This window comes from Cynocephalus volans, chromosome 2 (genome assembly GCF_027409185.1).
Source record: "Cynocephalus volans isolate mCynVol1 chromosome 2, mCynVol1.pri, whole genome shotgun sequence".
NCBI lineage: Eukaryota > Metazoa > Chordata > Mammalia > Dermoptera > Cynocephalidae > Cynocephalus > Cynocephalus volans.
In genome coordinates, this window is record NC_084461.1 from 83,601,466 (window position 1) to 83,625,169 (window position 23,704).

General features: G+C 41.2%; 1 protein-coding gene across 4 annotated transcripts in view; it reads right to left on the minus strand.

Moving 5' to 3' along the window:
- Positions 1 to 12,034, minus strand: part of ERAP1 (endoplasmic reticulum aminopeptidase 1) — a 34,815-nt gene extending 22,781 nt beyond the window's left edge. The window contains exons 1-5 of one of the 4 annotated variants that reach the window (XM_063087024.1): positions 11,955 to 12,034; positions 5,807 to 6,004; positions 4,751 to 5,290; positions 2,767 to 2,905; positions 18 to 152 (exon numbers count right to left, since the gene is read on the minus strand). In XM_063087024.1, the coding sequence (XP_062943094.1) occupies positions 18 to 152; positions 2,767 to 2,905; positions 4,751 to 5,290; positions 5,807 to 5,859 (867 nt within the window). In that variant the 5' untranslated portion in view covers positions 5,860 to 6,004; positions 11,955 to 12,034. Of the gene's footprint in view, positions 1 to 17; positions 153 to 2,766; positions 2,906 to 4,750; positions 5,291 to 5,806; positions 6,005 to 7,375; positions 7,551 to 11,954 lie in introns of those variants that run through there. The other 3 variants (XM_063087026.1, XM_063087023.1, XM_063087025.1) reach the window with 3 other exon arrangements.
- Between the last annotated feature and the right edge of the window lie 11,670 nt (positions 12,035 to 23,704).

Genomic DNA, 23,704 nt, shown 5'->3' on the forward strand with positions numbered 1-23,704 from the left:
GACAGCCATAGGTTCACCTTGACTCCACTCTTGGTCATCTTGCTGACAGATTCAAAATCTGAAATAATGAAGGCCACCAGGTAGGTGCTCATCTTCACAGTAACATCAAAATGGTCTTCTATGAGTCCTTCAGCAACAGCCACAGATTTCACCTAAAATCAGAATAACTCAGATTATCAATTAATCTAATTATCTAACACACTGAACATACTTAATAAAAAGAAATTTCCTAATTACAAGACATAATATTGAAGGTATATGGCATGACATTTCTATAATTACTTGAAAAGCTCTCTATTTAATATCTAATTGTAATTATGGCATTAAGGCCATTCTACTCAATTTTTTATTGATATATATAATACAAATATAAAATTCATCATTTAAAGTATACAATTCAATGGTTTTCAGTATGTTCGTAAAATGCAACCAGCAACACTTAGTTTCTTTTAAATAATCCATATGATTGCAAACTGACTCATATTTGGTACATGTGAATTGATAACACAGATTGGACAAAGCAAAACTGAGAGTGCTGGTTTTGCCAAAATGTGGTCCACCTGTCCTTAAATACAAGTGTAAGAATGATCTAGAAATGCAATATCTGGTATGGACACTATACTGGGCAAATACATATCTGTGTACTACCTAAAAAGAGCTTCTGTTTTTCTATACAATTGAAAGTAACATATGCCTAGGCCTGATCCTGAAAAGCCTCTTCCAAACTCAGATTTGCTTCATTGGAATCAGCTTATATGTGCAATCAGGGAGTAGCCTTGCAGGTGGGGTGGGGTAACTCGAGGAACATTCTAAGAAATCTGAATCCAAAAAAGAAAGTCTAATACTTCAGAAACAGAAAGTATTGAGGCAGGATCTTGGAGAAAGAACCAGCCAGATCTAGCTTGGGGAAAATCATGCTAACAGGCATTTTTCCTGTACTCTCTTTCCCTCCTCTGTTTCTGTGCCCTTATCCTTAACACCCACCAACCACCAGCTAGGTGCCTGCTGTTCACCCTTTGGTCATTCAACCAACTCTGATCACCAACGTAGGTTTGCTCTTAATGAATCCCCATTTTTTTTTTCCTTTGAAATGTCTTCTACCCACCCTTAACTAAAATTTCCATTCCTGATGTTGTGCTAATTATTAGGAAAGTAACCTGATTAAACTAACTCAAATTTAAACGTGATTAACTCCTTCTCACTGCCCAAACACTTCAATGTTCCAATGATATATTTGCTTTTCCAGCCTTCAAAAAGATCCTTGGAGACCCATTGTTCTTCTCCTCAGCTCCACATCTGCAGCCTCAGGTCAGGACACTCCTATTAGATTTCTGCCAGGGGGAGACTTTTCTGTCCAAGGGGCAAGACCACATTAGAGATTTTCTTCTCAACAAGTGGATCATGGATATCTACGGATTAAGACTCCAGCATCTTCATGAAGCTTCTAGAGATCATGGCCTTCCCTTTGCAAGTCTACAAATTTCTCTACTAATCTTGGTTGGTCCTTCAGTCTCTCTCACATCTCCATCCCATCCCTGTCCCTTTATTCTCTTGAAGTTGTGATTCTCTAATTAGAGAATCCACTCCTGTCCCAGGGAACAATATCATAATATTGAGGGAGAGGACTATAATTTGAAAAAGCATATTTTGTATCTCAAATTTATATTAGGAAAATAGCATAATTGTTTCTTGTCTTTTCATATACAAAAGTGGGAGCAGAGACAAAATTTCTTGGCTGGTAGGGATTTGCGGAAGAGTGCTTTTTATAGGGGACAGTCCTCTGGGAGTGGGGAAGGGGACAGAATCTTGTTTGAGGAAGGGACAAAGTATTCAAAAAGGGGTATAGAGTTTTAAGGGCTGAGAAATACTGTACTAGAGGTTGGGCTGTGGCTCTCAGAGTCCCTTCATGCTGTGATACTGCTTCCTTGGTCAGCACAGGGAGAAAGCTGGACACCCTTCAGGACTCCAGGCATAGCCTATTCCACCCTGAGTCTCATCCACAGTGAGCTTCTCTGAAAAAAGGATGTGTTTCCAGGAGTTAGGATACACCAGCTGCAGAACGGCAGCCCAACTGATGCTTTTCTAAGTTACCAGAATCATAGGATAATGGCACTTAATGAGTGGTTTTATTCACTTGGCATGGCCATCTTCTTGCCCCTTTTAAAAAGAAGAGGGAATCCTGTCTACATCAGCTTTGAAATTGGAGAACAATGATTTCTCTTAAGGGAACTAAGCTACCTACCATTATTTACCTCCAGCACCATAATATTCTGATAAGATTACTTTTCTTCTCTTTTTCTTTCTACCCAAATTTGTATGTATAGTAATAAATTGTATAGTTAATTATGTATGTGGAAATTATAAAATATAACTATATATTTGAAATATGGTCATATTCAACAAAGAATTCTCTTTAAAATCCTTTTAAAAGATAATCTGAGAAAATAAGCAATAAAGTGCTTTGTGAAGGGCACTGTCATTTAAACCTGACCTGAATTCCTTAGTTTCCATCCTATCAGCACTGATAACCTGGAATGTCACTCTTACTGAAATCTTGCATTTTTGAGAGACAATTTTTTCTTTAGCTACAAATAACTGTGGCTTGAAACAAAAGCATAGGTTGAAAATGAAAAAGAAAAGTTAGCAACTGTCAGGCAATAAAACAAACAAAACAGGTGACCTGAATATAAACTGTCATTGGGGTAATGTGAGTCACAGGGAATCAACAGATTTTCTGTGAGGAGATACACAGGAGTTCAGACTCACCAGCGGCATGTTGGAGATGGCCAGGTGCCTCGGCTCCCTTCTGATCTTGACTAAGAAACTTGCTTTGAGGGCAGGTTCATCAAAGCAGGGAAAGGCCATCCTTGCTGCAGTAGGTTCAAACTGTGTTGATGCAAGTATCCTGCAATTATGGCAGGTGAATAGAAATTGAGCATGAAGCACCAGAGCCTCTAAAATAGGTGTTTGCTATTTAATTCCTAAAATTACCAGAAGATTAATAGATTTCACCACTAAAAAAATATTTTATATGACAAAACCTATTATAAAGTAAAAGTCAAGTTAAAAAACTGGGAAATTGTATCGAAAAGTTTTTGAAGAAGAGTTACTAGCCTTAGCAGATAGTGAGCTCTTAAAAATTAATAAGAAAATATCCAACAACCAAGTAGAATGTCTGGCAAAGGCCATAAACAGGCAACTCACTAAAGAGCCTACAAATTTTTAATAAACATATCAAAAGCTATTCAACTTCCTTAATGAAAGTAATGAACACTAACGAGAGATATCATTTTTTGGCCCTTTTGCTCTAAAACGATTGCCAATACACAGTATTGGTTAGGGATAAAGAAATATAGCAAGGGATATCAAAAGTTTGTAGAACCTTGACTTAACAGTTTTATTTCTAGGCATTTATTCTAAAGAAATAATTTATGAGGATGTTCATCAAAGTGTCGCTGGTACTGAAAAGTTGGAAACAATTTAATATCCATCCACATGGGATTAAATAAATTAATGTACAAACATATATTTTAATAAAGTCATTTAAATGATGTGTAGTGATAGTCATTGATATGAAACATCTTCCCAACATATAAAGTTAAAAAAACTTTTAAACTTTTATTTAAAACTTTTATTTTTCCCTTGTAAAACAGAAAATATAACAATTCCATTTACATAAAATAATGTGTATACACATCCAGACAGAAGTCTGGAAAAATGTTCCCCTGAAATAGAAGTGGTGGTTATTTCTGGGGCCTATGATTGTGATAAATTTTACTTTTCAAAAAATTACTTTTAGTAGCATCTGACTTTTTTTACCTTAATCAAATAATATGGAATCAGAAAAACAAGTTAGTATGATCTACCAAAAAAGAAAATTTGATTTTAAAGTTCAGCATAAAATTTCCCCAAATAAGTCCTCTCCTTAAAAACAGAAACAAAGCAAGGCAGATGGGGATCCCTAAAAAAGTTTTAACCAAGAGAAAAATATTTCCTCTAATGAGCTGTTATGGGTTGAATTGTGTCCCCCCAGAATAATGTGTAGAAGGCCTAATCCCTATTGTCTGTGAAAGTGACCTTCCTTGGAAATAGAATCTTTGCAAATGTAATCAAGTTGAGATGAAGCTATCAGGCTGGGGTCTAATCCAATATGACTGGCATCGTTATCACATGATGGAAATGTGGACACAGAGACCAAAGGAGAATAGCCATGTGACAACAGAGGCAGAGACTGGAGTGATGCGGCTGCAAGGCAAGAGGTGCCAGGACCCATAGCACCAGATGCCAGGAAGAGGTGAGGAAGGATTCCACCCAGAGTCTCAGAGGGAGCAGGGCCCTGCCCACACCTTGACTTCAGACTTGTAGTCTCCAGAACTGTGAGAGAATACATTTCTGTTGTTTTAAGCCACCATTCTGTACTACTTTGTTACAATAGCCCTAGGAAACTAATGCACAGGCCAAGAGCATTTAAAGTGTTTATTATGTCTCAGAAATCTAATTAAATAAACAAATAGGTATTTACTCTGATAGAGCTGGAAGAAAGAAAATTGGATAAAATAGAATGAAAAATGAGATCAAAAAAGCAAGGAAAAACAATTAGTCATTTTTGAGTCTATAAAGATGCAAAAGCAAAACTGGAGCGTTAAACCATAAAAGGAGTTTTAAAACACAATCCATTTGAAATAATAAATTTACTGTAGGCAACACTTGTATCTTAAAAAAAAAAAAAAAACAGAAAAAAAAAAATTACCTCACTTCTCCTTCCTTAGTTCTATAGGTGCTTTTATAAAATCCATGGAAATTCTCAGAAAGATTGCCAGCATAGTCGATGACTACTGTGTATGGGATCCCAACAAGGAGAGGTTCTGGAGCCAGAAGTGCAATTTGCTCATGAGGTGGATATTCCAGGACCCGCAGCGGCTCTTCAGATGGCCTCTCTCCAGTTCCTTTCCTGAGGATGGCCTTAGATATTTGCAGGTGGTGACTATGCAGGATGATGGTACTGGTGGGCTGGCTGGCTGTGATTTCGACTTTCGTGGTTCCCCAGAAAGTCAGTGTGGTGAGATTTGCATGGATCATGAGATCATAGTGAACTGGGATGACATGCTCAGGAAGTCGCATTTTATTCCAAGGAAATGGTGTCCCATTGCTAGCTTTTGGAGATGTAGCTTCACTGCTCTGACACCAGGAAGGTGTTGACATGGTTAAGAGAGTCATCAGTGAGGAAAATAGAAATGACATGCTTGCAAGTGGCCATTTGAGGGGCAGAGACACCATCTTCTCGCTCAAACTACCCAGTGGCACAAATGTATAGAAGCAAAAAAGGAAAGAAAAAGTAAAAGTCACTAAAATGTTATGATTTTACAGCATATACACCATAATTTCATAATTTATCTTCCCAGCATTAACAGATATAGATATAAACTTCCAAAAATACTAGGTCTTTTCCTGAAAGTAAAATTATATTCCCTATGTTATTGATTCACAGAAGAAAGAAGTTTATGGGTAGCATCACTAACACCTACTAGAAAGGTGGCTTTCAAAGTTTAAATGAACTCTATCCGTTATGATTCTTGGCTGAAAGCAACAGAACAAGCTCTTGCTGATGTAGGAATTGTTAGAGGATCGTGAGCAGCTCCCTAAATGGGTCACAGAGTTGCAGGACATTTGGGAAACTGGACTTCAAGCAAAGACGGACAGCCAGAACCACATCAGAGAAACATTTGATCAAACTACCACTACCCACCCCCACTGATACTGGACCTTGAAGGAAGACTCTCTACTGCCCCGGAAATCAGACACTGACCCTGAAGCAGTCACCTCTAGAATGACTTCTCCACTGCCTCTGCAACTTTGCATTACTTGTGTCAGTTTCAAAGTCCTATTGTCTGCACCGAGGTGAGGTGTCCATGCTACTGGGCAGGAAGGCAGAGAAAGCAAGAATCTGGACTTAGCTTCTGCTGGGGGAGACAGGCCTTGCTTCTAATCACAAGGTAGAGAATTCCTAAATGACAGGAAACATAGGAAGGAGACTTAGATGCTGGGTAGCAAGGAAAGAAAAAGGGTAAGTATCCATAACAGTAACCTTTAGTAACATCGGTGTCTCTGTCAAGTCATCAGGCCAAATGTTAACTATTTATGTAGGCAGGAATGGCTTAAAGAGTTTATGGGATTTTCCCGGTAGTTTGTGACAAATATATCAATCATCTGGATCTCTCTTACAATCCTCCAACAAATATGTGTTGAATGCCTGCTACACAGAAGGCTGTGTGTCGAGTACTGTACGAGATATAGTAATACACAAGACACAGACCTCACCCTCAAGAACTTTGAAATCTGGAAGGACAGAAAACATTCATGCACAAATAATAAAACACAACTTAGAAAGTATGGAGTATTTTGTGAATAATTATAAAAGAGGGTGTAGTGGAGAATGGAATAATATTTCCAAAGAGAGTGAGTGACTCTGGCTGCAGTGACTGTGGGATGACTTCACGGAAGACCAGCATTTGACTGTGGCCTGGAAAGATAGTTCAGATTTGGAAGTGAAAGAGGGCATGAAACCCATCTCAGGTAAAGCAAACCAGATCAGGAGCTCAATCATAAAGGGAGAAGGTGTAAGGCTGTTTGGGCAATTGGTGGACAGAAGGGAACCCCTAGAGGACTTGATGGAGAATGGTTATTCTCAAGAAGGAGGGAAATAACTCCAAGATTATGCTCAAAGCATGATGGAGTCATGCTGCAGACCATAGTTTGCACTTTATTTTAAAGGCCATGGGTCTTAAAAGCAATCTAAGTTTTAAGGGAGTTGGCAATCCATGCCCCAGGAGTCAAGCATAGTTCTTTTTCTCTTAAGCATACATGCCTTTCTAACAGGTGTTTGCCAGGAGGGACCCCTACTAGGATTAGCTCATGAAATTGTCCCTAATTTCCTCAAACTCCTCTGCCTCCTAGACAAAACCTTACAATGTAACCCTATGATGTGGATCCCTCAAAGTGACAGTAGTACATGGGATTCTCCTTCTGTAAAATGTCAGTGGTTCTCAACTCTGGATCCATATTACATCACCTAAGAAGCTTTTAAAATTCCTGATGCCTGGATCCCTATTCACAGCCATTAAACTGGAATCTATGGTGATGAGGTGAGGGCATCAATTTCTTTTTCTTTTTCTTTTTCTTTTTTTTTTTTTAACTTCCCAGAGATTCTGTTGAGGAGCCAGGGTTGAGAACTTCCAACATAATCCTTGCCAAACTCTGGCCTTATCCTTGAACCCAGGGTATGGGATACTACTCCAAGGCAATAGCTGATGTGCTCTCCCCCACCCTTCATTCTCCATCCTGCTCCGTTGCCAAACACAGAATTAAAGGTACCTACCTCCTCCTCCGCTGTGGAGTGGATCTGAAGGCTAAACAGAAGGAATACGTACACAGTAAAGACAGACAGTCTCGGAGGCTTCATAATCTCAGTTCAAAAGGCACCATCCAGATGAGACAGAAAGGAGATGTGAACAGGAAGAACAGGTCTGTTCTGTTTTTTTGCCTTTTTGTCTAGGAACCAACTAAAGGATACCTCCAGCCAAGGAGGAGTGGAGCCATTTGGAGAAGAATAAAGTTTAAATACTTCTATGGTAAAGAGTTCCTGCCCCTACCTCCTGAGGCGGAATCCTAGGATAGGGGCAGAATGATGGATTTCCCTTCATGTTGGGGGACCAGAGAGTAACGTGAACTTGTGTCCTGCTTCCATGTGGAATTCTCCCAGCAGCAACTTAGTGGTGCATCTCACCCCAAGATGGTAGAGCGTTCCACGAAGGTGACAGGTTCAAGCATGTGAAGACTCTGGAAGTCCCCAAGTGTTCTCCAGCAGCCCAAAAAGAGATCTAAAAATTCCAACTGGTTCTGAGCTGACAGAAAGGCCCATGGGCTAGTGCAGGGTTTGGTGCTGGGACCTCCTATCAAAGGCTTTGTAGGGTTGGGTCCATGAGGGAGCCAGAGAGAGCATGGCTGTCTCTCAATCAGGATACAGTGCCAGGATACCAAAATGAGACATGTAATATAGACAGCATAAATAATATCAGAATTTATTCACCCATAGTCAATAGATAAATGATGCAAACTTCCATAAGTACTAGGTCATTCCTAAAAGGAAAATTACCCACCTTGTATTCCTGATTTAACCAGTAAGAAGTTTACAACTAGCAACAATGATTAAAATCCTCTAAATTTTGTGTTCTATTGAATCCTGGGCAGAATTCTGTCTTAAAACCTGTAACATTTTAGCAAACTTAGTTTTTTACATGTCTGTTTCTCTTTACTAAGTTATAAGCTCCCCAAGGCAGGAATTGTGTGTTATTGGTCTGTTACATCACAGGCATTCACCAAATGTTTGAGACTGAAGAATTGAGGTGTATGTGGTCTTCTCTCCTAAATCATCAGACTGAGCAATTTCTATAAAAAGTAGTCTTCAAAGGCTTCTCTTCCCCTCAGACTTCTATGCCAGGCAACCAAAACCATTTAGGCCCTGCAGTCTGTGAAACCAAGACTCCAACCTTGTCTCAAAACACAAACCCCTAGATGCATCCTAGAATCCACTATGGGCTTTGGTTGTTCCCAAATGTACCCAGTACTTTTCTCTATCCACATCTCTGCTCAAGGATTCCCTCCACCTCAACGACTTTCTCCCATCTTTCAAGGTCCAAGTCAAATGAGGCATCCCTAGGAACCCTTCCTTGCATATTCCAGGCACAAGTGTCTTCTACTTCCTTTGAAACTCACAGCACTTTCTTTGTTCCTCTCATGGCAGCTTACTACACCCTGCCTCAGTCTACTATGATTGATGCACTTGTAATACCTTCCCTACAACATTACAAACTGCATAAACTTGAAAACAATACTGCATATTTACCTGTTTTTCCCACAGCACCTAGAATGATATCTTAAGAGGAACTTGATAAAAACTCAGGGTAGTGAATTAGGATTTCACTGATGAAATTCTCTTGTTAATCCCAACAATAGACTACATCCAAGATTCTGTGATCATGTTCCAGTATGTTTAGCTCTTCCCCTGGAAAATCAGCTTCTCTTGTCCAGCTTTACTTCTAACAGTAACTTGAAACCCAGCATTTCATGGTTCTGGCTGGTCTCCTAGAGTTAGGTTTTTGTAACAATTCTCTAAAAGGGATGTAGTTTAAAAAAGGACTCTCAAAAACAGTAGTCTATTCAATATAAGCAGCCCATTCCCAAGAAAAGAGCAATTCTTTTTGAAGTTAAACTCCACTAACACTTAAAGGAACAGAAGCTAAGGACGAAAAACAACTAGCACTTACTACATTCCTACAAAGTGCCAGGCACTTTACACATGTTATCTCACTGCAATAGCCTATTATTCCCATCGTGAGGTGGGGAAACTCAAGCAAAGAAGCATTCACCCAACTTAGCCCAGGTTCACACAACTAGTTGGAATGCAATCCACGTCTGTGTGATTATAAACTCCCTGTTTTTCTGCTTTATCAAGTTTTCTTTTAAAACCTTTGTGCTTTTACTTTCTGATTTCCTGAGTGACATGCCCCTCATTCATTCTTCCCTTACACCTTATCAAGACTCACGATGCACGCTGTTTTATTTAAGAACTCCAAGCAGTGGTCTATGGTATTTTTCCTACAAATGTGGTTATATATATGCATACATTCATATATAGTTATAGATATATAATAAAATACATATTAGGCTTACAGTCAGAAAAGAAAACCTGACTTTGAGTTTTTGCTCTGCCACCTACTGTGTGACCTTGAGCAAGATATTTAATCCCAATTTTATTTTCTTCCTGTGTAAAATGAGATAATAATAATACCTCTCTCACAGGATTGTTGTGAAGATTAAATGAGTTAAAATACTTTCAGTTGTTCCTTCCACAAATATTTATTGAGAGCCTATTATGTGCCAGGGGTTTGCTTCACTGGGTACTGGTAGTGCCAGACAGCACAGGTCCCTGACCTCAGAGCTTACAGTGGGGGGTCGGGGGTGGGAGGGTAGGGAGGGAATTTTTAACAAGTTTACACAAATATTATATATAGTTACCAAGCATTATTAGGGCTATGAAGGAAAACACACACACACAAACACACTAAAAGAATAACAGCAGACCAATTTACATTGGGGGCTCTCAGAGGATATTTTAGCTGAGACTTAAAGGACAAGTTAACTAAGTTACTTAAAGTTACAAATTAACAAGTAAACTAAGAAAAGAGGGAGAGGGAGAGTGTTCCAGGCACAGGGAGCAGTAAGCACATTTGCGGGCCCAGAGGCAGTAGAGAGCACTGGTTATGAAAGCCAGTGAACCTGAAACAGCACAAGGCAGGGAGAGATGTGCCTGGAAAGGCAGGCATGGGCCACACAGCCTTGTAGGGAAGTCTGCCAGGTTTCTAGAATGAACATGTGGGTAGTCACAAGTGCCCTTTATTGAGATGGAGAAGGCCAGATGTGGAACAGATTCATAAGGGACAAGAGGGAATCAAGGGTTCATTTTTTAATATGCTCAATTTGCAATGTCTATGAGATATACTAGGAGAAATATCAAGCAGGCAGCTAAGTACACAGGTTTAGACCACAGAAATTAGAGTTTTAAAGGACTTTCCTATACTTTACAGTATTCCTTTAAGGTTTTCAGAAAGTATTTATCTCTCTTTGGCATACTAAAGCATCTTTCACAGTCAATGTCACCCTGATGAAAGTGCAGCAGGCTCTGTTACCTACCTTTACTTCACAGGCAGGTGAGTTCAAGATATTTTAGGAACCTTATTTAGGTTGCCTTTGGTGATTCTGACTTTCCCCACTAACCAACGAAGTCGGGAGCAATTGGTGCGATTATTTCACTCTTCCCTTTAATTCCACTATGGAATTAAAAACAGGTCATCAAGAAGTAATGACTTTCTTCCAAAATTTTCTGAGCAATGAAGTTAGCTAGCACTGAAAATAACTTGTCACTGCTGATAAATAATTAAAATGTTAAATTAATTTGAATTTTTTTTAACCTTACTAGAATTTTTCTATTTAGGCCCACCTGAAAATGCGCTACTTATCAGTACATTTCCAAGTCCTTAGGAGAAGAGACAACTCCGGCCAGTTTATTTAAAAAAAAAAAAAAAAAAATTCTTTTTTTCAATTGTTGACCACATCCTGAATTGAGAATAAATACTCTGGACATTTAAAAGAGAACGGAGCATTTATTTCTGGACCTGGCCCACACGAAGAACCTCCATCCAAAGTGCAGGGAAGTGTCCACTCTCCTTCCTCTTATGAAATTCTCTCGCCAGCCCACCTGGCGTCCATATAGGAAACGTAATTTGCTCCAGCGGGAGAGCTTGATATGAATGCACCCGGGTGGAGCCGGAGCAAGTGAGGAGAGAGCACTGCTAGCAGAAGTACGAGAGAGGCAGGGACGGAACTGACCTCCAGGACGGACGAAGTCGCTTCAACAAGTTCGTGGACAGATTCGTATCGCCTTCCCATCTGTTTTCCCACGAACTTTTTAAAGTACCCGCGTCCCCGGCCCGCGGATCTTACAACACCCCCCTCCCCAGTAGTGAACGGAAACAACTGCCGGCAAGGCGTCCGCCTCGGCCTACCTCACCCGCCGTCAGGCCCGCCCCTCCCTGGGCCCCCGCAGGAGTCCGGGGCGGGGCGCGGGGCGCGGAGCAGGCGCGCGGGTCCTGAGCGCCCCCCGCCCTCCCCCGGTGGAGAAGGACCAGCGCGGTGCCGGGCCGGTCTCCGAGCCGCTGCGCTCCCCGCGGCCTCGGCCCGCCCAGCGACTCCCCGCCTCGCACCCCGTTGCCCTCCTCCTCCCCGCGCCCCAGGCCCTCGGCTCTCCCCGACGGGCGCTGGGAAAGACAGGGGCCGCGTCCTCCTCCGGCCCCGCAGCCCCCTCCCCGCGGGTCGGGCCGAGGCCAGGCGCGCGGTACCTGCGGGGTCTGGGGCCGAGCCACCTCACCCTCGCGCTGCTGCCGCCGCCACCGCCGCCGCCTGCCTCCCGGCTCCGGGACCGAAAGTGAAAGTGGAGTCGGGAGAGCGGCAGGCGGGCGCGCAGGGGCGCGTGGGCCCGAACCCTCGCGGCAGGTGCGGGGCAGCCCGCGGCTGAGGCGGGAGTGGGCAAGGGCAAAACGGAGCGGGGCGAGCCAGGGAGGCCGCGGTCCCCGAGGCGGGAACTCGCACATGAGTGCTGCTCGCCCGAGAAGCTGCGGGGGTGCGGTACAGGGGATCGGGCGGAAAGGAGCACCCCTTATGGACACGGATCCGTGTGTGTGTGTGTGTCTTTGCAGGTATTTCCTCGCGCTTAGCCACGAGCGGACCGGGGGCTCGAGGCATTCTGGGCACCGCTAGAGCCCCCGCAGGACTAATAGCGGGCAGGGCCTTGCGGGTCCGCCCGGCCAGGACGGGCTCCACGCCCATTGGACTCAGAGGGTGTCCGTCATTTCGCCTCTGCAAATGGGCTGAGAGCTCTTGGCCTGCCTCAGAAAGAAGCAGGAACCCAGAAACGCTCTTTGTTGTAAAATGCTGAGTCCTCTAGGGTTTCAGTGGAGAATGGCTCCACCGGAAGACGCCGCGGAGGAGGAGGGCAGAATATAGATGGCCCCAGAACTCCCCACCACCACCAAGGCGAAATTATAAAATCACTTTTTCAATCTTATGCCTCCTTTAAAAAATATATTTACTTCTGCATATTCTCTCCAGTCAGGAACATTCTGTAATATAAAAATCAGCATCCTTTCTCCACACTCTACCGGAGTGGGATCAAGAGAAGTCTTTTCATCAAAATTCATTCATACTTTCATTCATAATTTCTGCATCTTCAGAATATGGCAGCAGGTGTCAATAGATAGTTAAAGCCTCCAGTCATCTCTCGGGTACTCACAGTTTATTCAAGATGAGGCATCTTATTCAGTAAACCCATGTATTTCTTTGCTTTCATTTTTATATTTTTAGGATGTGATGTTTCTCTTTCGTTTCTAGTGGAGTTTCTTTTAAAATATTTCTGGAAGGTTAGGGTGACAGGAGCGAATTCACCGTACAGACTGGAGGCCGACGTGGAAGAGAGCTGAAAAGGCAGAAACAGGGCAGTGCCTCAGCATGGACCTGGGCGAGAGGAAGCTGAAATGTCCCCAAGGGGAGGGCTGACTCCGCCACCCCTCTAGACTGTTCCCCAGCAGCTCTCCCTGGCTCAGACTTTAGCCTGTTACACTAGCCATGGTTTCCTCTGCGGAGTCCAAGCACACTACAAATAGAGATGACAGAATATTTGGCAACTTTCCCTCCTAGTTTCAGAGCCCTCGCAGGGATATGGGGGATGCTGACCTCGGAGTGAGGACTTTAAAGGGTCCCAGTCATAGAGTCTGTGCCATCAAAACTTAGTGAACAACCAAGCTTAGAAACGGTTAGAAGGAAGGGGACTGACAGAGAAAGGGCACCTAGATATATTGCTTCCCTACCAGCTGTTAGATACTGTGCTAAATGCTAGCCAGATGCATGAGCGTGTGTCTATAGAGATATAAAATTTAATCTTTTCCGCACCCTGTAATGTAGATATATATGCTTTATAGATGAGAAAAATAAGAGAGGTTGGCAACTTGTTCAAAGAGGTAATAGTTGCTCAAAGAGACGAAATCACACAGGTCCCTCAGCCAGACCTTCATCACTCCTCCGCTCTTCACCCCACCCCATTTCACTCAGTGCTGCTGGCTTGGCTTCTCCTCCCAGTCCCTATGAATTTCCCTGAGAAACTTTCCTGAAGTCTCCAAATTGCCTCCCAGTGGATATTAGATTATGCTGCTGTAATAAAGTAACCTTAAAATATCAGTAGTTTAAGAACACAACCCTTTATTTCTCACTCATGCTTAGGCAGGTACTCTATCCTGCACAGCCACCCAGGACTTGGGGTTATAGAGGCTTGTCCTCTTGTAGGGCACCAGCTGAAGCTTTTGGCCTTCCCGGTCACCATGGCAGGAAAGAGGAAGTCCAGAGAATTATGCACCAACTTTTTACCAACTCAGTGCTGAAAACACGCACCACTTTTACTCACATTGCATTGTCCAGAGCAAGGAGGCGTTGGTAAACACTAATATTGTTGCCTACCATATAATGTAAGAGGGTCAGTTGAGCCCGTCCATTTCAAAGGTTTCTCAGTATCCTTAGTTCCAGATGTGAGCTCTAGGGGAATGAGGGAAGTCCTCTTCAGACTTAAGCCATTGAAACATGTACGACTTTGGGCTATCATTAACTTTGTTAAAAATATTAGACTCCAGATATTATCAAGGACTATTCCATTTTGCTCTAATTGATTGATTCAGATTAGTCAATTAATGTTAGCATTTGGCTCATTTCGTCTGTTTTACTGCCAAAGTTGCTAACATTTTAATCACATTACATCTTTTCTTTTTGGTGTAAAATATTACCCAGAACCATGATGTAGAAAACAGACAAAAGTAGGGCTGCTCTTATTAAACAGAACAGCTCCACCCATTTTTAAAATGATAACTTACAAAGGAATGACAATGTCCCTCATTGGCATTCTTGAAAAGAGTATGACCTTTTTTTTCCTACATGCCAAATTGCAGGACAGGCCTCCTCAACAAAATGCATACCATTTGATTAATAATCAGAAACAGGGAAGAAGATACACCAAGTTGAAAGCACGACTGTTCCAAAGCAGGCCACGGAGCTCATAAGGGCTAGTAAGTCCCTCTGAAATGTTGCAGTTTAAAAGTTTTTACATGTACTCTCTCTCATTCGATCCTCATGGTGTACTTGTGTAGGTGGCTTGTAGCTCCATTTTTCTACAATAAGGAAACTGAGACTTTGAGATGGTGAGTGACCTACCAGGAGTCACCACATGGTGAGAGCCTGCTTTACAGTGAAGCCAGTTCAGAGGAAAGCAGAGCTGAAAGAGATAGAGAATAACCCCATTAAAGCCCTCAGATCCAGCTGTCCTGAGCAAGCCCTCAGACCTTCCAGTCAAGAGGGCCGATGGATTTCTTTTTTTATTCAGCGTGTTGGAGTCAGGCTTCAGAAGGAGTCATGAGTCACAATATGACAGAGCACTACAGGAGGAGGCAATGGATACTTGCTTCTGTAGGACCAACTAGAGTTCTTATAGAGTGACGAAAACTGCTGTTGGACTTCTAAACCTGCCAGGTCCAGAAGAACATTCTAGGTGCCATGAGGGCTGATTACATGTTTCTTCCTCAGGCATTTATTCCATAACCTACTATCCCATAAGGTAACCTGAGCATGTCTTCAGTTCTTGCAGCCTGACAGAACCCAGGGAATCCAGCCCTCTCGTCCTTCTTCAGTGTGTGAGAGCACCCATCTCACTCTGCTCTCTAGCCAGCATTCTGTATTCCTGTTGCTTTTTCCCTTTGCTCATTTCAATAAGGAGGTAAATCACCAGAACATATGTTTCTTTAACTTGCATTTCTTTCATTGCTAATGAGACTGAACATATACGCAGATATAACACAGAGCATGTTGATTAGATGTTTTGGCTTCTTATTTCCTCTTTTTGAGAATTAAACGTTTATGTTTGTTGCCCACTTAGCTACTGGGAAATCATTAGTTATATAAGAATTACCTATGACACACAGGAGACAGCAGTGAATTCTATTAAAAATGCAAAATATCACAGTAAGTCTTCACTGTTTCAAAGAAAACCCACAGATATGTCCAGATGAATCATGTTAGTTTCTTAAAATCCAGATCTGTACCTTCTATGTTAAATCATTTGAAATGTTGGGGTTTACTAGGTAGTGTCAATCTGAACACGTTAAACCAAACCTTGGTTCAGAAAACCTGGTATCCATGGGCTTTATCATTGTGTTAGATTTGGTTTTTTCCTTGGTTTTCCAGTCCTAGTGGTAGATTGCTAAACTTTTATTGAGCCTGTGAGAGCTTAGCGGTCTGACAATTCCCATTCAAAAAGACGAAAACAGCAAACTCAAAATAAAGTACAAATTTATATTACTCACTTAATTTCTATTAAATGCACTACTAAAAAATAAAATATTCAAACAACTGGGCAGTTTGGGTTTCTTTTTCTTTTTTCTTTTTTAATTAGTAACTTAATAGATGCAGTAAGCAAATTGAAGCAAAGGAATGCATCAGAATAACTAAAGAAACTTCTTTTTTTAAAAAAAATCCTGAACCCCACTTAGAAATTCTGATACTTTCAATCTGGGGGAGGGGAGGGAGAGGATAAACTTCAGGGCAGCTATAAGCTTTCGTTCAAAAAAACTTTATCACTGCTGAGGGCAAAGGGGATCTTCCACACTTTAGCCAGAAAAAGTAGGAGAATAAGTGAACCTCTAAGGGTCAGTACTCAAAACTGGCAGGCATCAGCATCAGTTCTAGATCTTAGAACTACTGGACAGGACACAGATAGAGGAGGAAATAGAGGCAGACAGAGTCTGGGGTCAGCTGTGGTTGTTGACAGAGATCTGTATCATTCCCTCACATTCTTTTTATAACCAAGTTAAGAGCCTGAGAATTGCAAGCCTGGAGATTAAAATATGGGTACTTAGTGCAGGGAAAACACCAGGGTGGCCATTGCGTTTGTGGCTTTTGATCTATAAATCCTCTGTTGGCAAAAGAGAGAGACTGCAGAGTAAGGAATTAGCAAATGTTAACTGTTTAGAAAGTACAAATTCTAAGGAGAAGATGGCCCACAGATAGGAGAATTACATCACCTAAAACACTTTTTAAAGAGAATGTAGTGGGGGACAAAGAGACAGGGAGCATAAATCAGGTCTCGCCGTTGGCTAAAGCCAGAAAGCAAAGAAATCCATTACTGCTGGTCAGTCCCAGGGAATGGGCCAAAGGTGGAGAGTGGATGTGGACGGTCAGATGGAAGACTTCCACGCCAGGCATGCTCAACAACAGCAGGTGTTTGCTATGAACCTAACCGCATATCAGTTAGGAACTGTTATCACCTCCTTATCCACCTACTCATTGAAAGCAACAAATAACACCAGTTTCACTTTCTGTTTTGTATCCATACAATTACGAAGAGGAAAAAGAAAAATAAGACAATCAAAAAAGCCAGTGATACTTTCAAAACTAATTTCTATGTTGTTCTATTAGTCAAGGTTCAATTGCAGAGAACAGAATCCACTCAAGTTATTTAATCAGAAATGGATTTATTACAGCCTGTTACATGGCTTAGATAATCATTGGGAAGGCTTAAAAAACACTAGACTGAGCTTCCAGAAACAAACCCCAAAGCCACAATGCAGAACTTGGCTTCTAATAAAGTTGCTTCTCTTGCCATGATTCAGAAGCCGTCTGCTAAGCTGGGCAGCTGCTGCTGCAGTTGCTGGCTGCACTACAGTCTGTCCCAGCAAAATGAATACCTCCAGCCCTGCCTCTCTTTCCCCTGAACTCAGTTCCAAATTCAAGTCTCCCATCACTACTTCTGTTTGTCAGAGCATAAAGCACATCCAGAACCTAGGAGCAAAAAAGTATTTGCTTTCCAGACTGCAGTGGAATAAGGAATTCTGAAAAGCGGTTGACAGAGATGCTGAGTGCACCAATCACAATATCTGCCATGAGTGTTAAACGGTATTGAGACTGAACAAATTAAAAAATAAAACAATTATGAGGAGGCCTCAAGTAATTTTGATCATTGCTATGGACAAAGAAATAATAATGGGGAAATCAATTGTAGGTTTAGATTATGAGAGGCATGGGACACTTCGGAGCGAGATGAATATTTAACTTTGTGATATAAGCACATTGCCAAAAATTGAGTTATCATTTAGGCTCTGTGGGATGTCTCCGGGGGCCCTTTTATCCCCTTTTGTCTGTTCAATGCCCCTTCCTCCCCTCCTGATAAATTAATCAAATAGTCACATTACTCAGTGTCAGTCTGCATTAACATAGCACACCTGTTCTCTAGCCACAGTGATCGGCCATGGGTTGGCACATGACTAAAGCCAAACCAGAGTTCTTGCCCAGGATTGTTCTGGCTGAAACTAACAGGGAAGTGTCTTTTTTATCTTTTTCGTTATGGTCCCAATACTATAAGAATGTGATCCTAGAGTTAACAGCCAACTTCCCACTGTGGACAATAGCCTAGAAAATGAAACCAACATGAAAGAAGAAAGAAGAAATGAGAGACAGAGCTTGAGAGACTCCTTTGTTGTACACATTTTCTGATTTCATCCTTCAGACCTGGAGCTACCTCCTTCCCACAGATATTTCTTTAATTCTGTGAGCCATCCAGTGTCCTTCCAATAAATCCTCCCTTTGGATTAAGATAGTTTGATTGAATTGAGGATCAGTAGCATTCAATTTTAAGTCTTGAATTTTAAGAGTCATTAACGAATCATAGTCTCAACTTTATAATCTATTATTCCATTATTCCTTGAAGGAAAGTATCTTTTGTGTACCATGGGAAAAGTGAGATATCTCTGTGTGTGTGTGTGTGTGGGTGTGTGGGTGTGTGTGTGTGTGTGTGCGCGCGCCTCATGGGAAAAGTGGGGTGTGGGGTTTTTGGGGGGGTGCTGGGGTTTTTTCCAGCTTATTTTCCAGCCCATTGTTTGAGGTCAACCTAAATCCAATGAAATCCAGTGAATCCTAATCTGAACTACATTTCTAATCAACCAACTTGATTTAAGTGATTTTATAATATCATTCAATATCAGATAAGTATTTTCTAAGAACAACTCCATTTTTAAAAAGACTCATTGACAACTGCTGCAGCATAATCATCATGTTTTCACGCTACAGACAATCACCAGCTGTGTAGTCTGGTGGGTCCCAGCTATTTCCCCAGTGATGGGAAAGAGCCAAACAAAAGAAAAGAAAAATTACCATTAGACCAGGAAGGGAGGAGAGCCTATGGCTCCACGGGGCAGGCTGTGTGTGTGTTTGTGTGTGTGTGTGTGTGTTTGTGTGTGTGTGTGTGCACGTGCACGCGTGCATGTGAGAGAGAGAGAGAGAGAGGATGACAGAGCAAGAAAGAGAAAATGAAATTTTTTTCCTACCAGTAACACTCAGCTGTGTTTCTCTTACTTGCCTTGACGCTTTCTTGAAACTTAATTACAAGGTAAGTTTGAAAGGACAAAAACTTCTCCTCGGTTTTCTTTTCAAACACTATAGAACCAGATTAGATCAGTATTTAGAAATATGACATAAAAATAATCACTATCAAGTAGGATTTAATTATGAATGAATTCTCAAGATTGACGTCTACCTTTCCAAGCACCCTGAACATTCAGCACAGTATTCTAATATTTTCTGAATGATGTTGTCACCTTCCAAGATATCAAAAGATTGAGCATGTAATAGCCTCAAACAGCCATGGATTTAATATTCATGGTTTTGATTCTTTTGGGGTGACCCAAATGTCTAGAACTTGCACAGGTTGTAATTTTGCCGAGGCATAAATTAGAATTACATGAACTGATGTGAAAAAAGGAGCCACTTAACCTATGAGCAGGTCTGCCTAACAATTCAGAATCCACGCCCCAATCCAATTCTGTTGTTTTTCGGTTCTGATCACAGGCACAGTCACTTTCCAAAGTGGTAAAATCTGGAAGAAAAAAAAAATTAAACTGCCTTTCTACAATTTCATTAAAGATCTTAAAAGGATTACTCAAAGTTTTCAAGTTCGTTTTACAGCATTTTATGGGAGAAAATATATACTCAAATGGTAGCAGAGATATGAGTCTTGGGAAACAGTCTTGCAAGTCTGTTTTAATCTAAAGGTTATTAGTTTTCCTTAAACTGTTGAGGATTGTATAATCCATAAGTAAGAACACATAATTTTTTAATGAGACATGAAATTTCTACTAATTCTGAAAATGAGATTTTCTTTCATTTGTCTTTTAAAAAGAAGAAAGCCATGTTCTTTGTCAAAGGACAACAAGTAAATGCCAATTGGTTAGTTGCCAGACCCAGTCATCTTTTCTTACTCTTTATCTTGTTGGGTTTTGTATAATATTTGATATTGTTTATGACCTCTTCCTTCTTGTACCTTCTCAGCTCCCTTACCCTCAGAGGTACCACTCTCATAGTAACAACTCCCAATTTATTTATTTACTTACTTTAATATCTCTCCAGAGCTCTAGATCTGTATAAACATCACTTGCTCTGGAGAGTTCTCTTGGATGTTTGTATTAGTCAGGGTTCTCCAGAGAAGAACCAATAGGAGATGGGTAGGTAGGTAGATAGGTAGGTAGGTAGATAGATAGAATTGATTTATTTTAAGAAATTTGCTCAAGCAATTGTTGAGGCTGACAAGTCCAAAATTTATGCTGGCAGGCTGAATAAACCAGGGAAGAATCGATGTTGTGGCCTTGTGTCTGAAGGCAATCTGAAAGCAGAAACTTCTCTTCCTTGGGGACTTCAATCTTTTCTCTTAAGGCCTTCAACTGATTGGATGGGGCCCACCCACATTATGGAGGATAATCTACTGATTTAAATGTTAATCATATCTTAAAAAATGACCTTAACAGCAACTTCTAAACTAGTGTTTGACCAAGCACATGGGTACCATAACCTAGCCAAGTTGACACATAAAATAACCATCACAGTGTTCTATAAGCAGTTTAACTTCAACAGGCTCCAGAAGAAACTGCCTTCATTCCTTGCAAACTCATAATATTCTTTTGTGTTCCATTTTTGGCTCCCCTCCATGTTGGCAGATCTAGCAGAAAAGGCAGGCCTGGGCAGGCATTCAGTCCAATGGGACACAGGGGAAGCACAGGATGCAGGCCAGGGCAAGGGACAGAGTGTTCCACGCCTATGACCAGGTATTGGCAGTCATGTCTTAGACATAGAAGGATGCCAAAGTCAAAGCAAGTAAACCTAGGAGCTCAAAAAAAAAAAAAAAAAAACTAGGAGAGATATATAGTCAAAAAAAGAAACATTAAGGCAGTAGGAAATTTAAGACTGGTTGGGGCAGAGGGAACACATCTCAGTAATAAGAACTAATATGCATCAAGCATTTCCTGTGTGCCAAGCACAATGCCAAACACTTTATATAAAGCATGCCATTTAATTCTCACAGCAACACTATGTGGTAAGTACTATTGTCATTTCCATTTTATATATGAGAAAACTGAAGCTCTGTAAAGTAAATAACTTGTGGGATACAGAGCTAGAAAGCTATAGAGCCTGTTTAGTGATGGGTCTACAGTGAATTCCAGAAATGAATCCTGCTTTTCAAATCTTTCCTAGTGCCATATTTGTTTAAAAGGGTTAGGGTTAGTGTTAGAGTTATATACATTTAATATTTGTTTAAAAGGGGTCAGTGAGAGGCAGACTGTTCCAAGTGTGATTATTGCCTTGCTTTCTACCTATCCACCCAGGCTAGATGCCATTAACACATAAGTATCATCTAGCACCATTCATCCTTTAACACTTGACCTCACCAGATCCTGTCAATATTACTTTCAAGGGATGTCTGGAATCTTTCCCCTCCTCTCCACTCCTCTTGCCTCTAATCATGCTTAAATCATCTTATCTGTGCTATTTCATAGCCTCCTAACTAGGATTTTCACTTGTAGTCTCTTTGTCTTCTTCAATCTGTTTTCCATACTGTCATCTGTCTAAACTATCCTCCTGGGCTGGCAGGGGGCCCAGAAATCTAAATCAGAAAGTCAGAGTTTAGCAAGGGATTCAGACAGAGCAACTCTTGTCCTGGGAAAGGGTGGGGGAGGTGGGGGGAGAAGCAGAATCAAAAACATTGTTCAGAAACCAAGGTGGATCCAGAAACTAGATAAAGCCCAGAGAAGGTATTATTCCAAACATAACCAAGCAGAGATTCAAGGACTGTGTGTTAGGTAGTGTGGTGGTTAATTTTGTGTCAACTTGACTGGACTAAGGGATGCCCAGATAGCTGGTAAAACATTATTTCTGGATGTGTCTGTAAGAGTGTTTCCAGAAGAGATTATCATTTGAATCAGTAGACCCAGTGAAGGAGATCCAGCCTCAACAAAGGAGGCCAGTATCATCCAATCTACTGAGGGCCTGAATAGAACAAGATGGCTGAGGAGTGACAAATTTCCTCTCTCTCTTCTTGAGTGGGGACATCCATCTTCTGCTGCCCTTGGACATTAGAGCTCCTGGTTCTCTGACCTTTAGACTCCAGGACTTACACCATCATCCTCCAACCCCCTCCCCTGGTTCTCAAGCCTTTAGCCTCAGATTGGAAGTTACACCACTGGCTTTCCTGGTTCTCCAGTTTATAGATGGCATGTCATGGGACTTCTCAGCTTTCATAATTGTGTGAGACACCTTCATTATGAATCTTCTCTTATATACATCTATATACATTTTATTGGTTCTGTTTCTCTGGAGAAACCTGACCAATATAGGCAGAGAGACTACATCTAGATTCAATCAGGTGAACAAGTTGAGAATGAGATGCCATCAATTTAAAAGATGTTTAAATATGAAAAAACTTGAGTTGTACGGTTGATGAAATATTGTGATTAGCTAAACTTTGTCTTCTTGCTGGATGTATTGATAACTTATTTATCTTTGTATCCCCAGCACCAAGCGTAGCACGTGGCATAGGTGCTCAATAACCTTAGTTTAGTTATTTGATTTGTTGCCCATTCCACACCACTAGCCACTTGGCTTTCCTTCATTCTCCAGCCCTGATACCTCCATGCTCTAATGCTATTGGTGTTTCTGACTAGCCAGAGATTTTAATTTCTTTGAGATGCCTTTACTCCATGAAAATCTGACTCTTTTCACATGTCTCATGAACTTGCTGTAGCCTGTCAGCTATGTTGACAGCTAAATATCTGCCAGATTCACCTGCATGGTCTTGAAGCTACTGTGATAGACTGATGTCCTCCCCTAGTGTTCCCCCTCCCTTAACATAATTGCATTGCACCCAGTGACTTTACCAGTGTGGTTTTAGGTCCTGTGGCAAACCAGAGAGGAAGAGAATTTAAGTAGGGAGAACTTTTGGTAGTTTCAAATAAATAGTTAATTACACCTGCCTATTCACTGGACTAACCTTTCCTTAAGCTTTGTTTTTTAATATCTATTTAGGAGAAGCAAAAGGAAGAAGGTCAGACTCTTAGGGATCTTCACCCCAGTCAGATAAACCCTGTCTCTTTTTATCCCTTTGATACAGGACTCCTTCGACACAGAGATTCCCCAAATAGGTGTCATGCTGAATGATTTTGCGAGCTGGGTTCAGCCAGCATGATGTTTCTTTAAACGTATGAATTGCCTATGCATTCTCCAGTTGGCCAGCACATCATTCCCTAACCATGTTACTGCAGCAGATTCATATATTCCTAATTACCTGCTAGACTCTTGAAAGCGTCTGAATTTTTGACCCCTGCCTTGAAGGTTGTGGTTTTTCTTCTCCTCTAGGAATTCCAGCTTAACATGTCCTCTTAACTTTGTTATTCTCATTTTGAAATTAATTGGCCATTAAAGATGGATCAGTTTCTCTAACTGTAGGGAAATCTATACAGTGAAGTTGAAATAAACTAGTTATAGAAATATTTATTAGATCTATTTATTGGTGCAGAAAATAACTATAAAAATTATCCCTTCCTCTATTCCCACAAGGCTTAAATATCAATGGCATTTAAGAGGCAGTATCTAAAAGAAGAGGTGGGTAGATAGAATAAAGAAATATTATAACAATGTTAACATATAAAATTGAATCAAGAATTTTGGAATCTGAGACAAC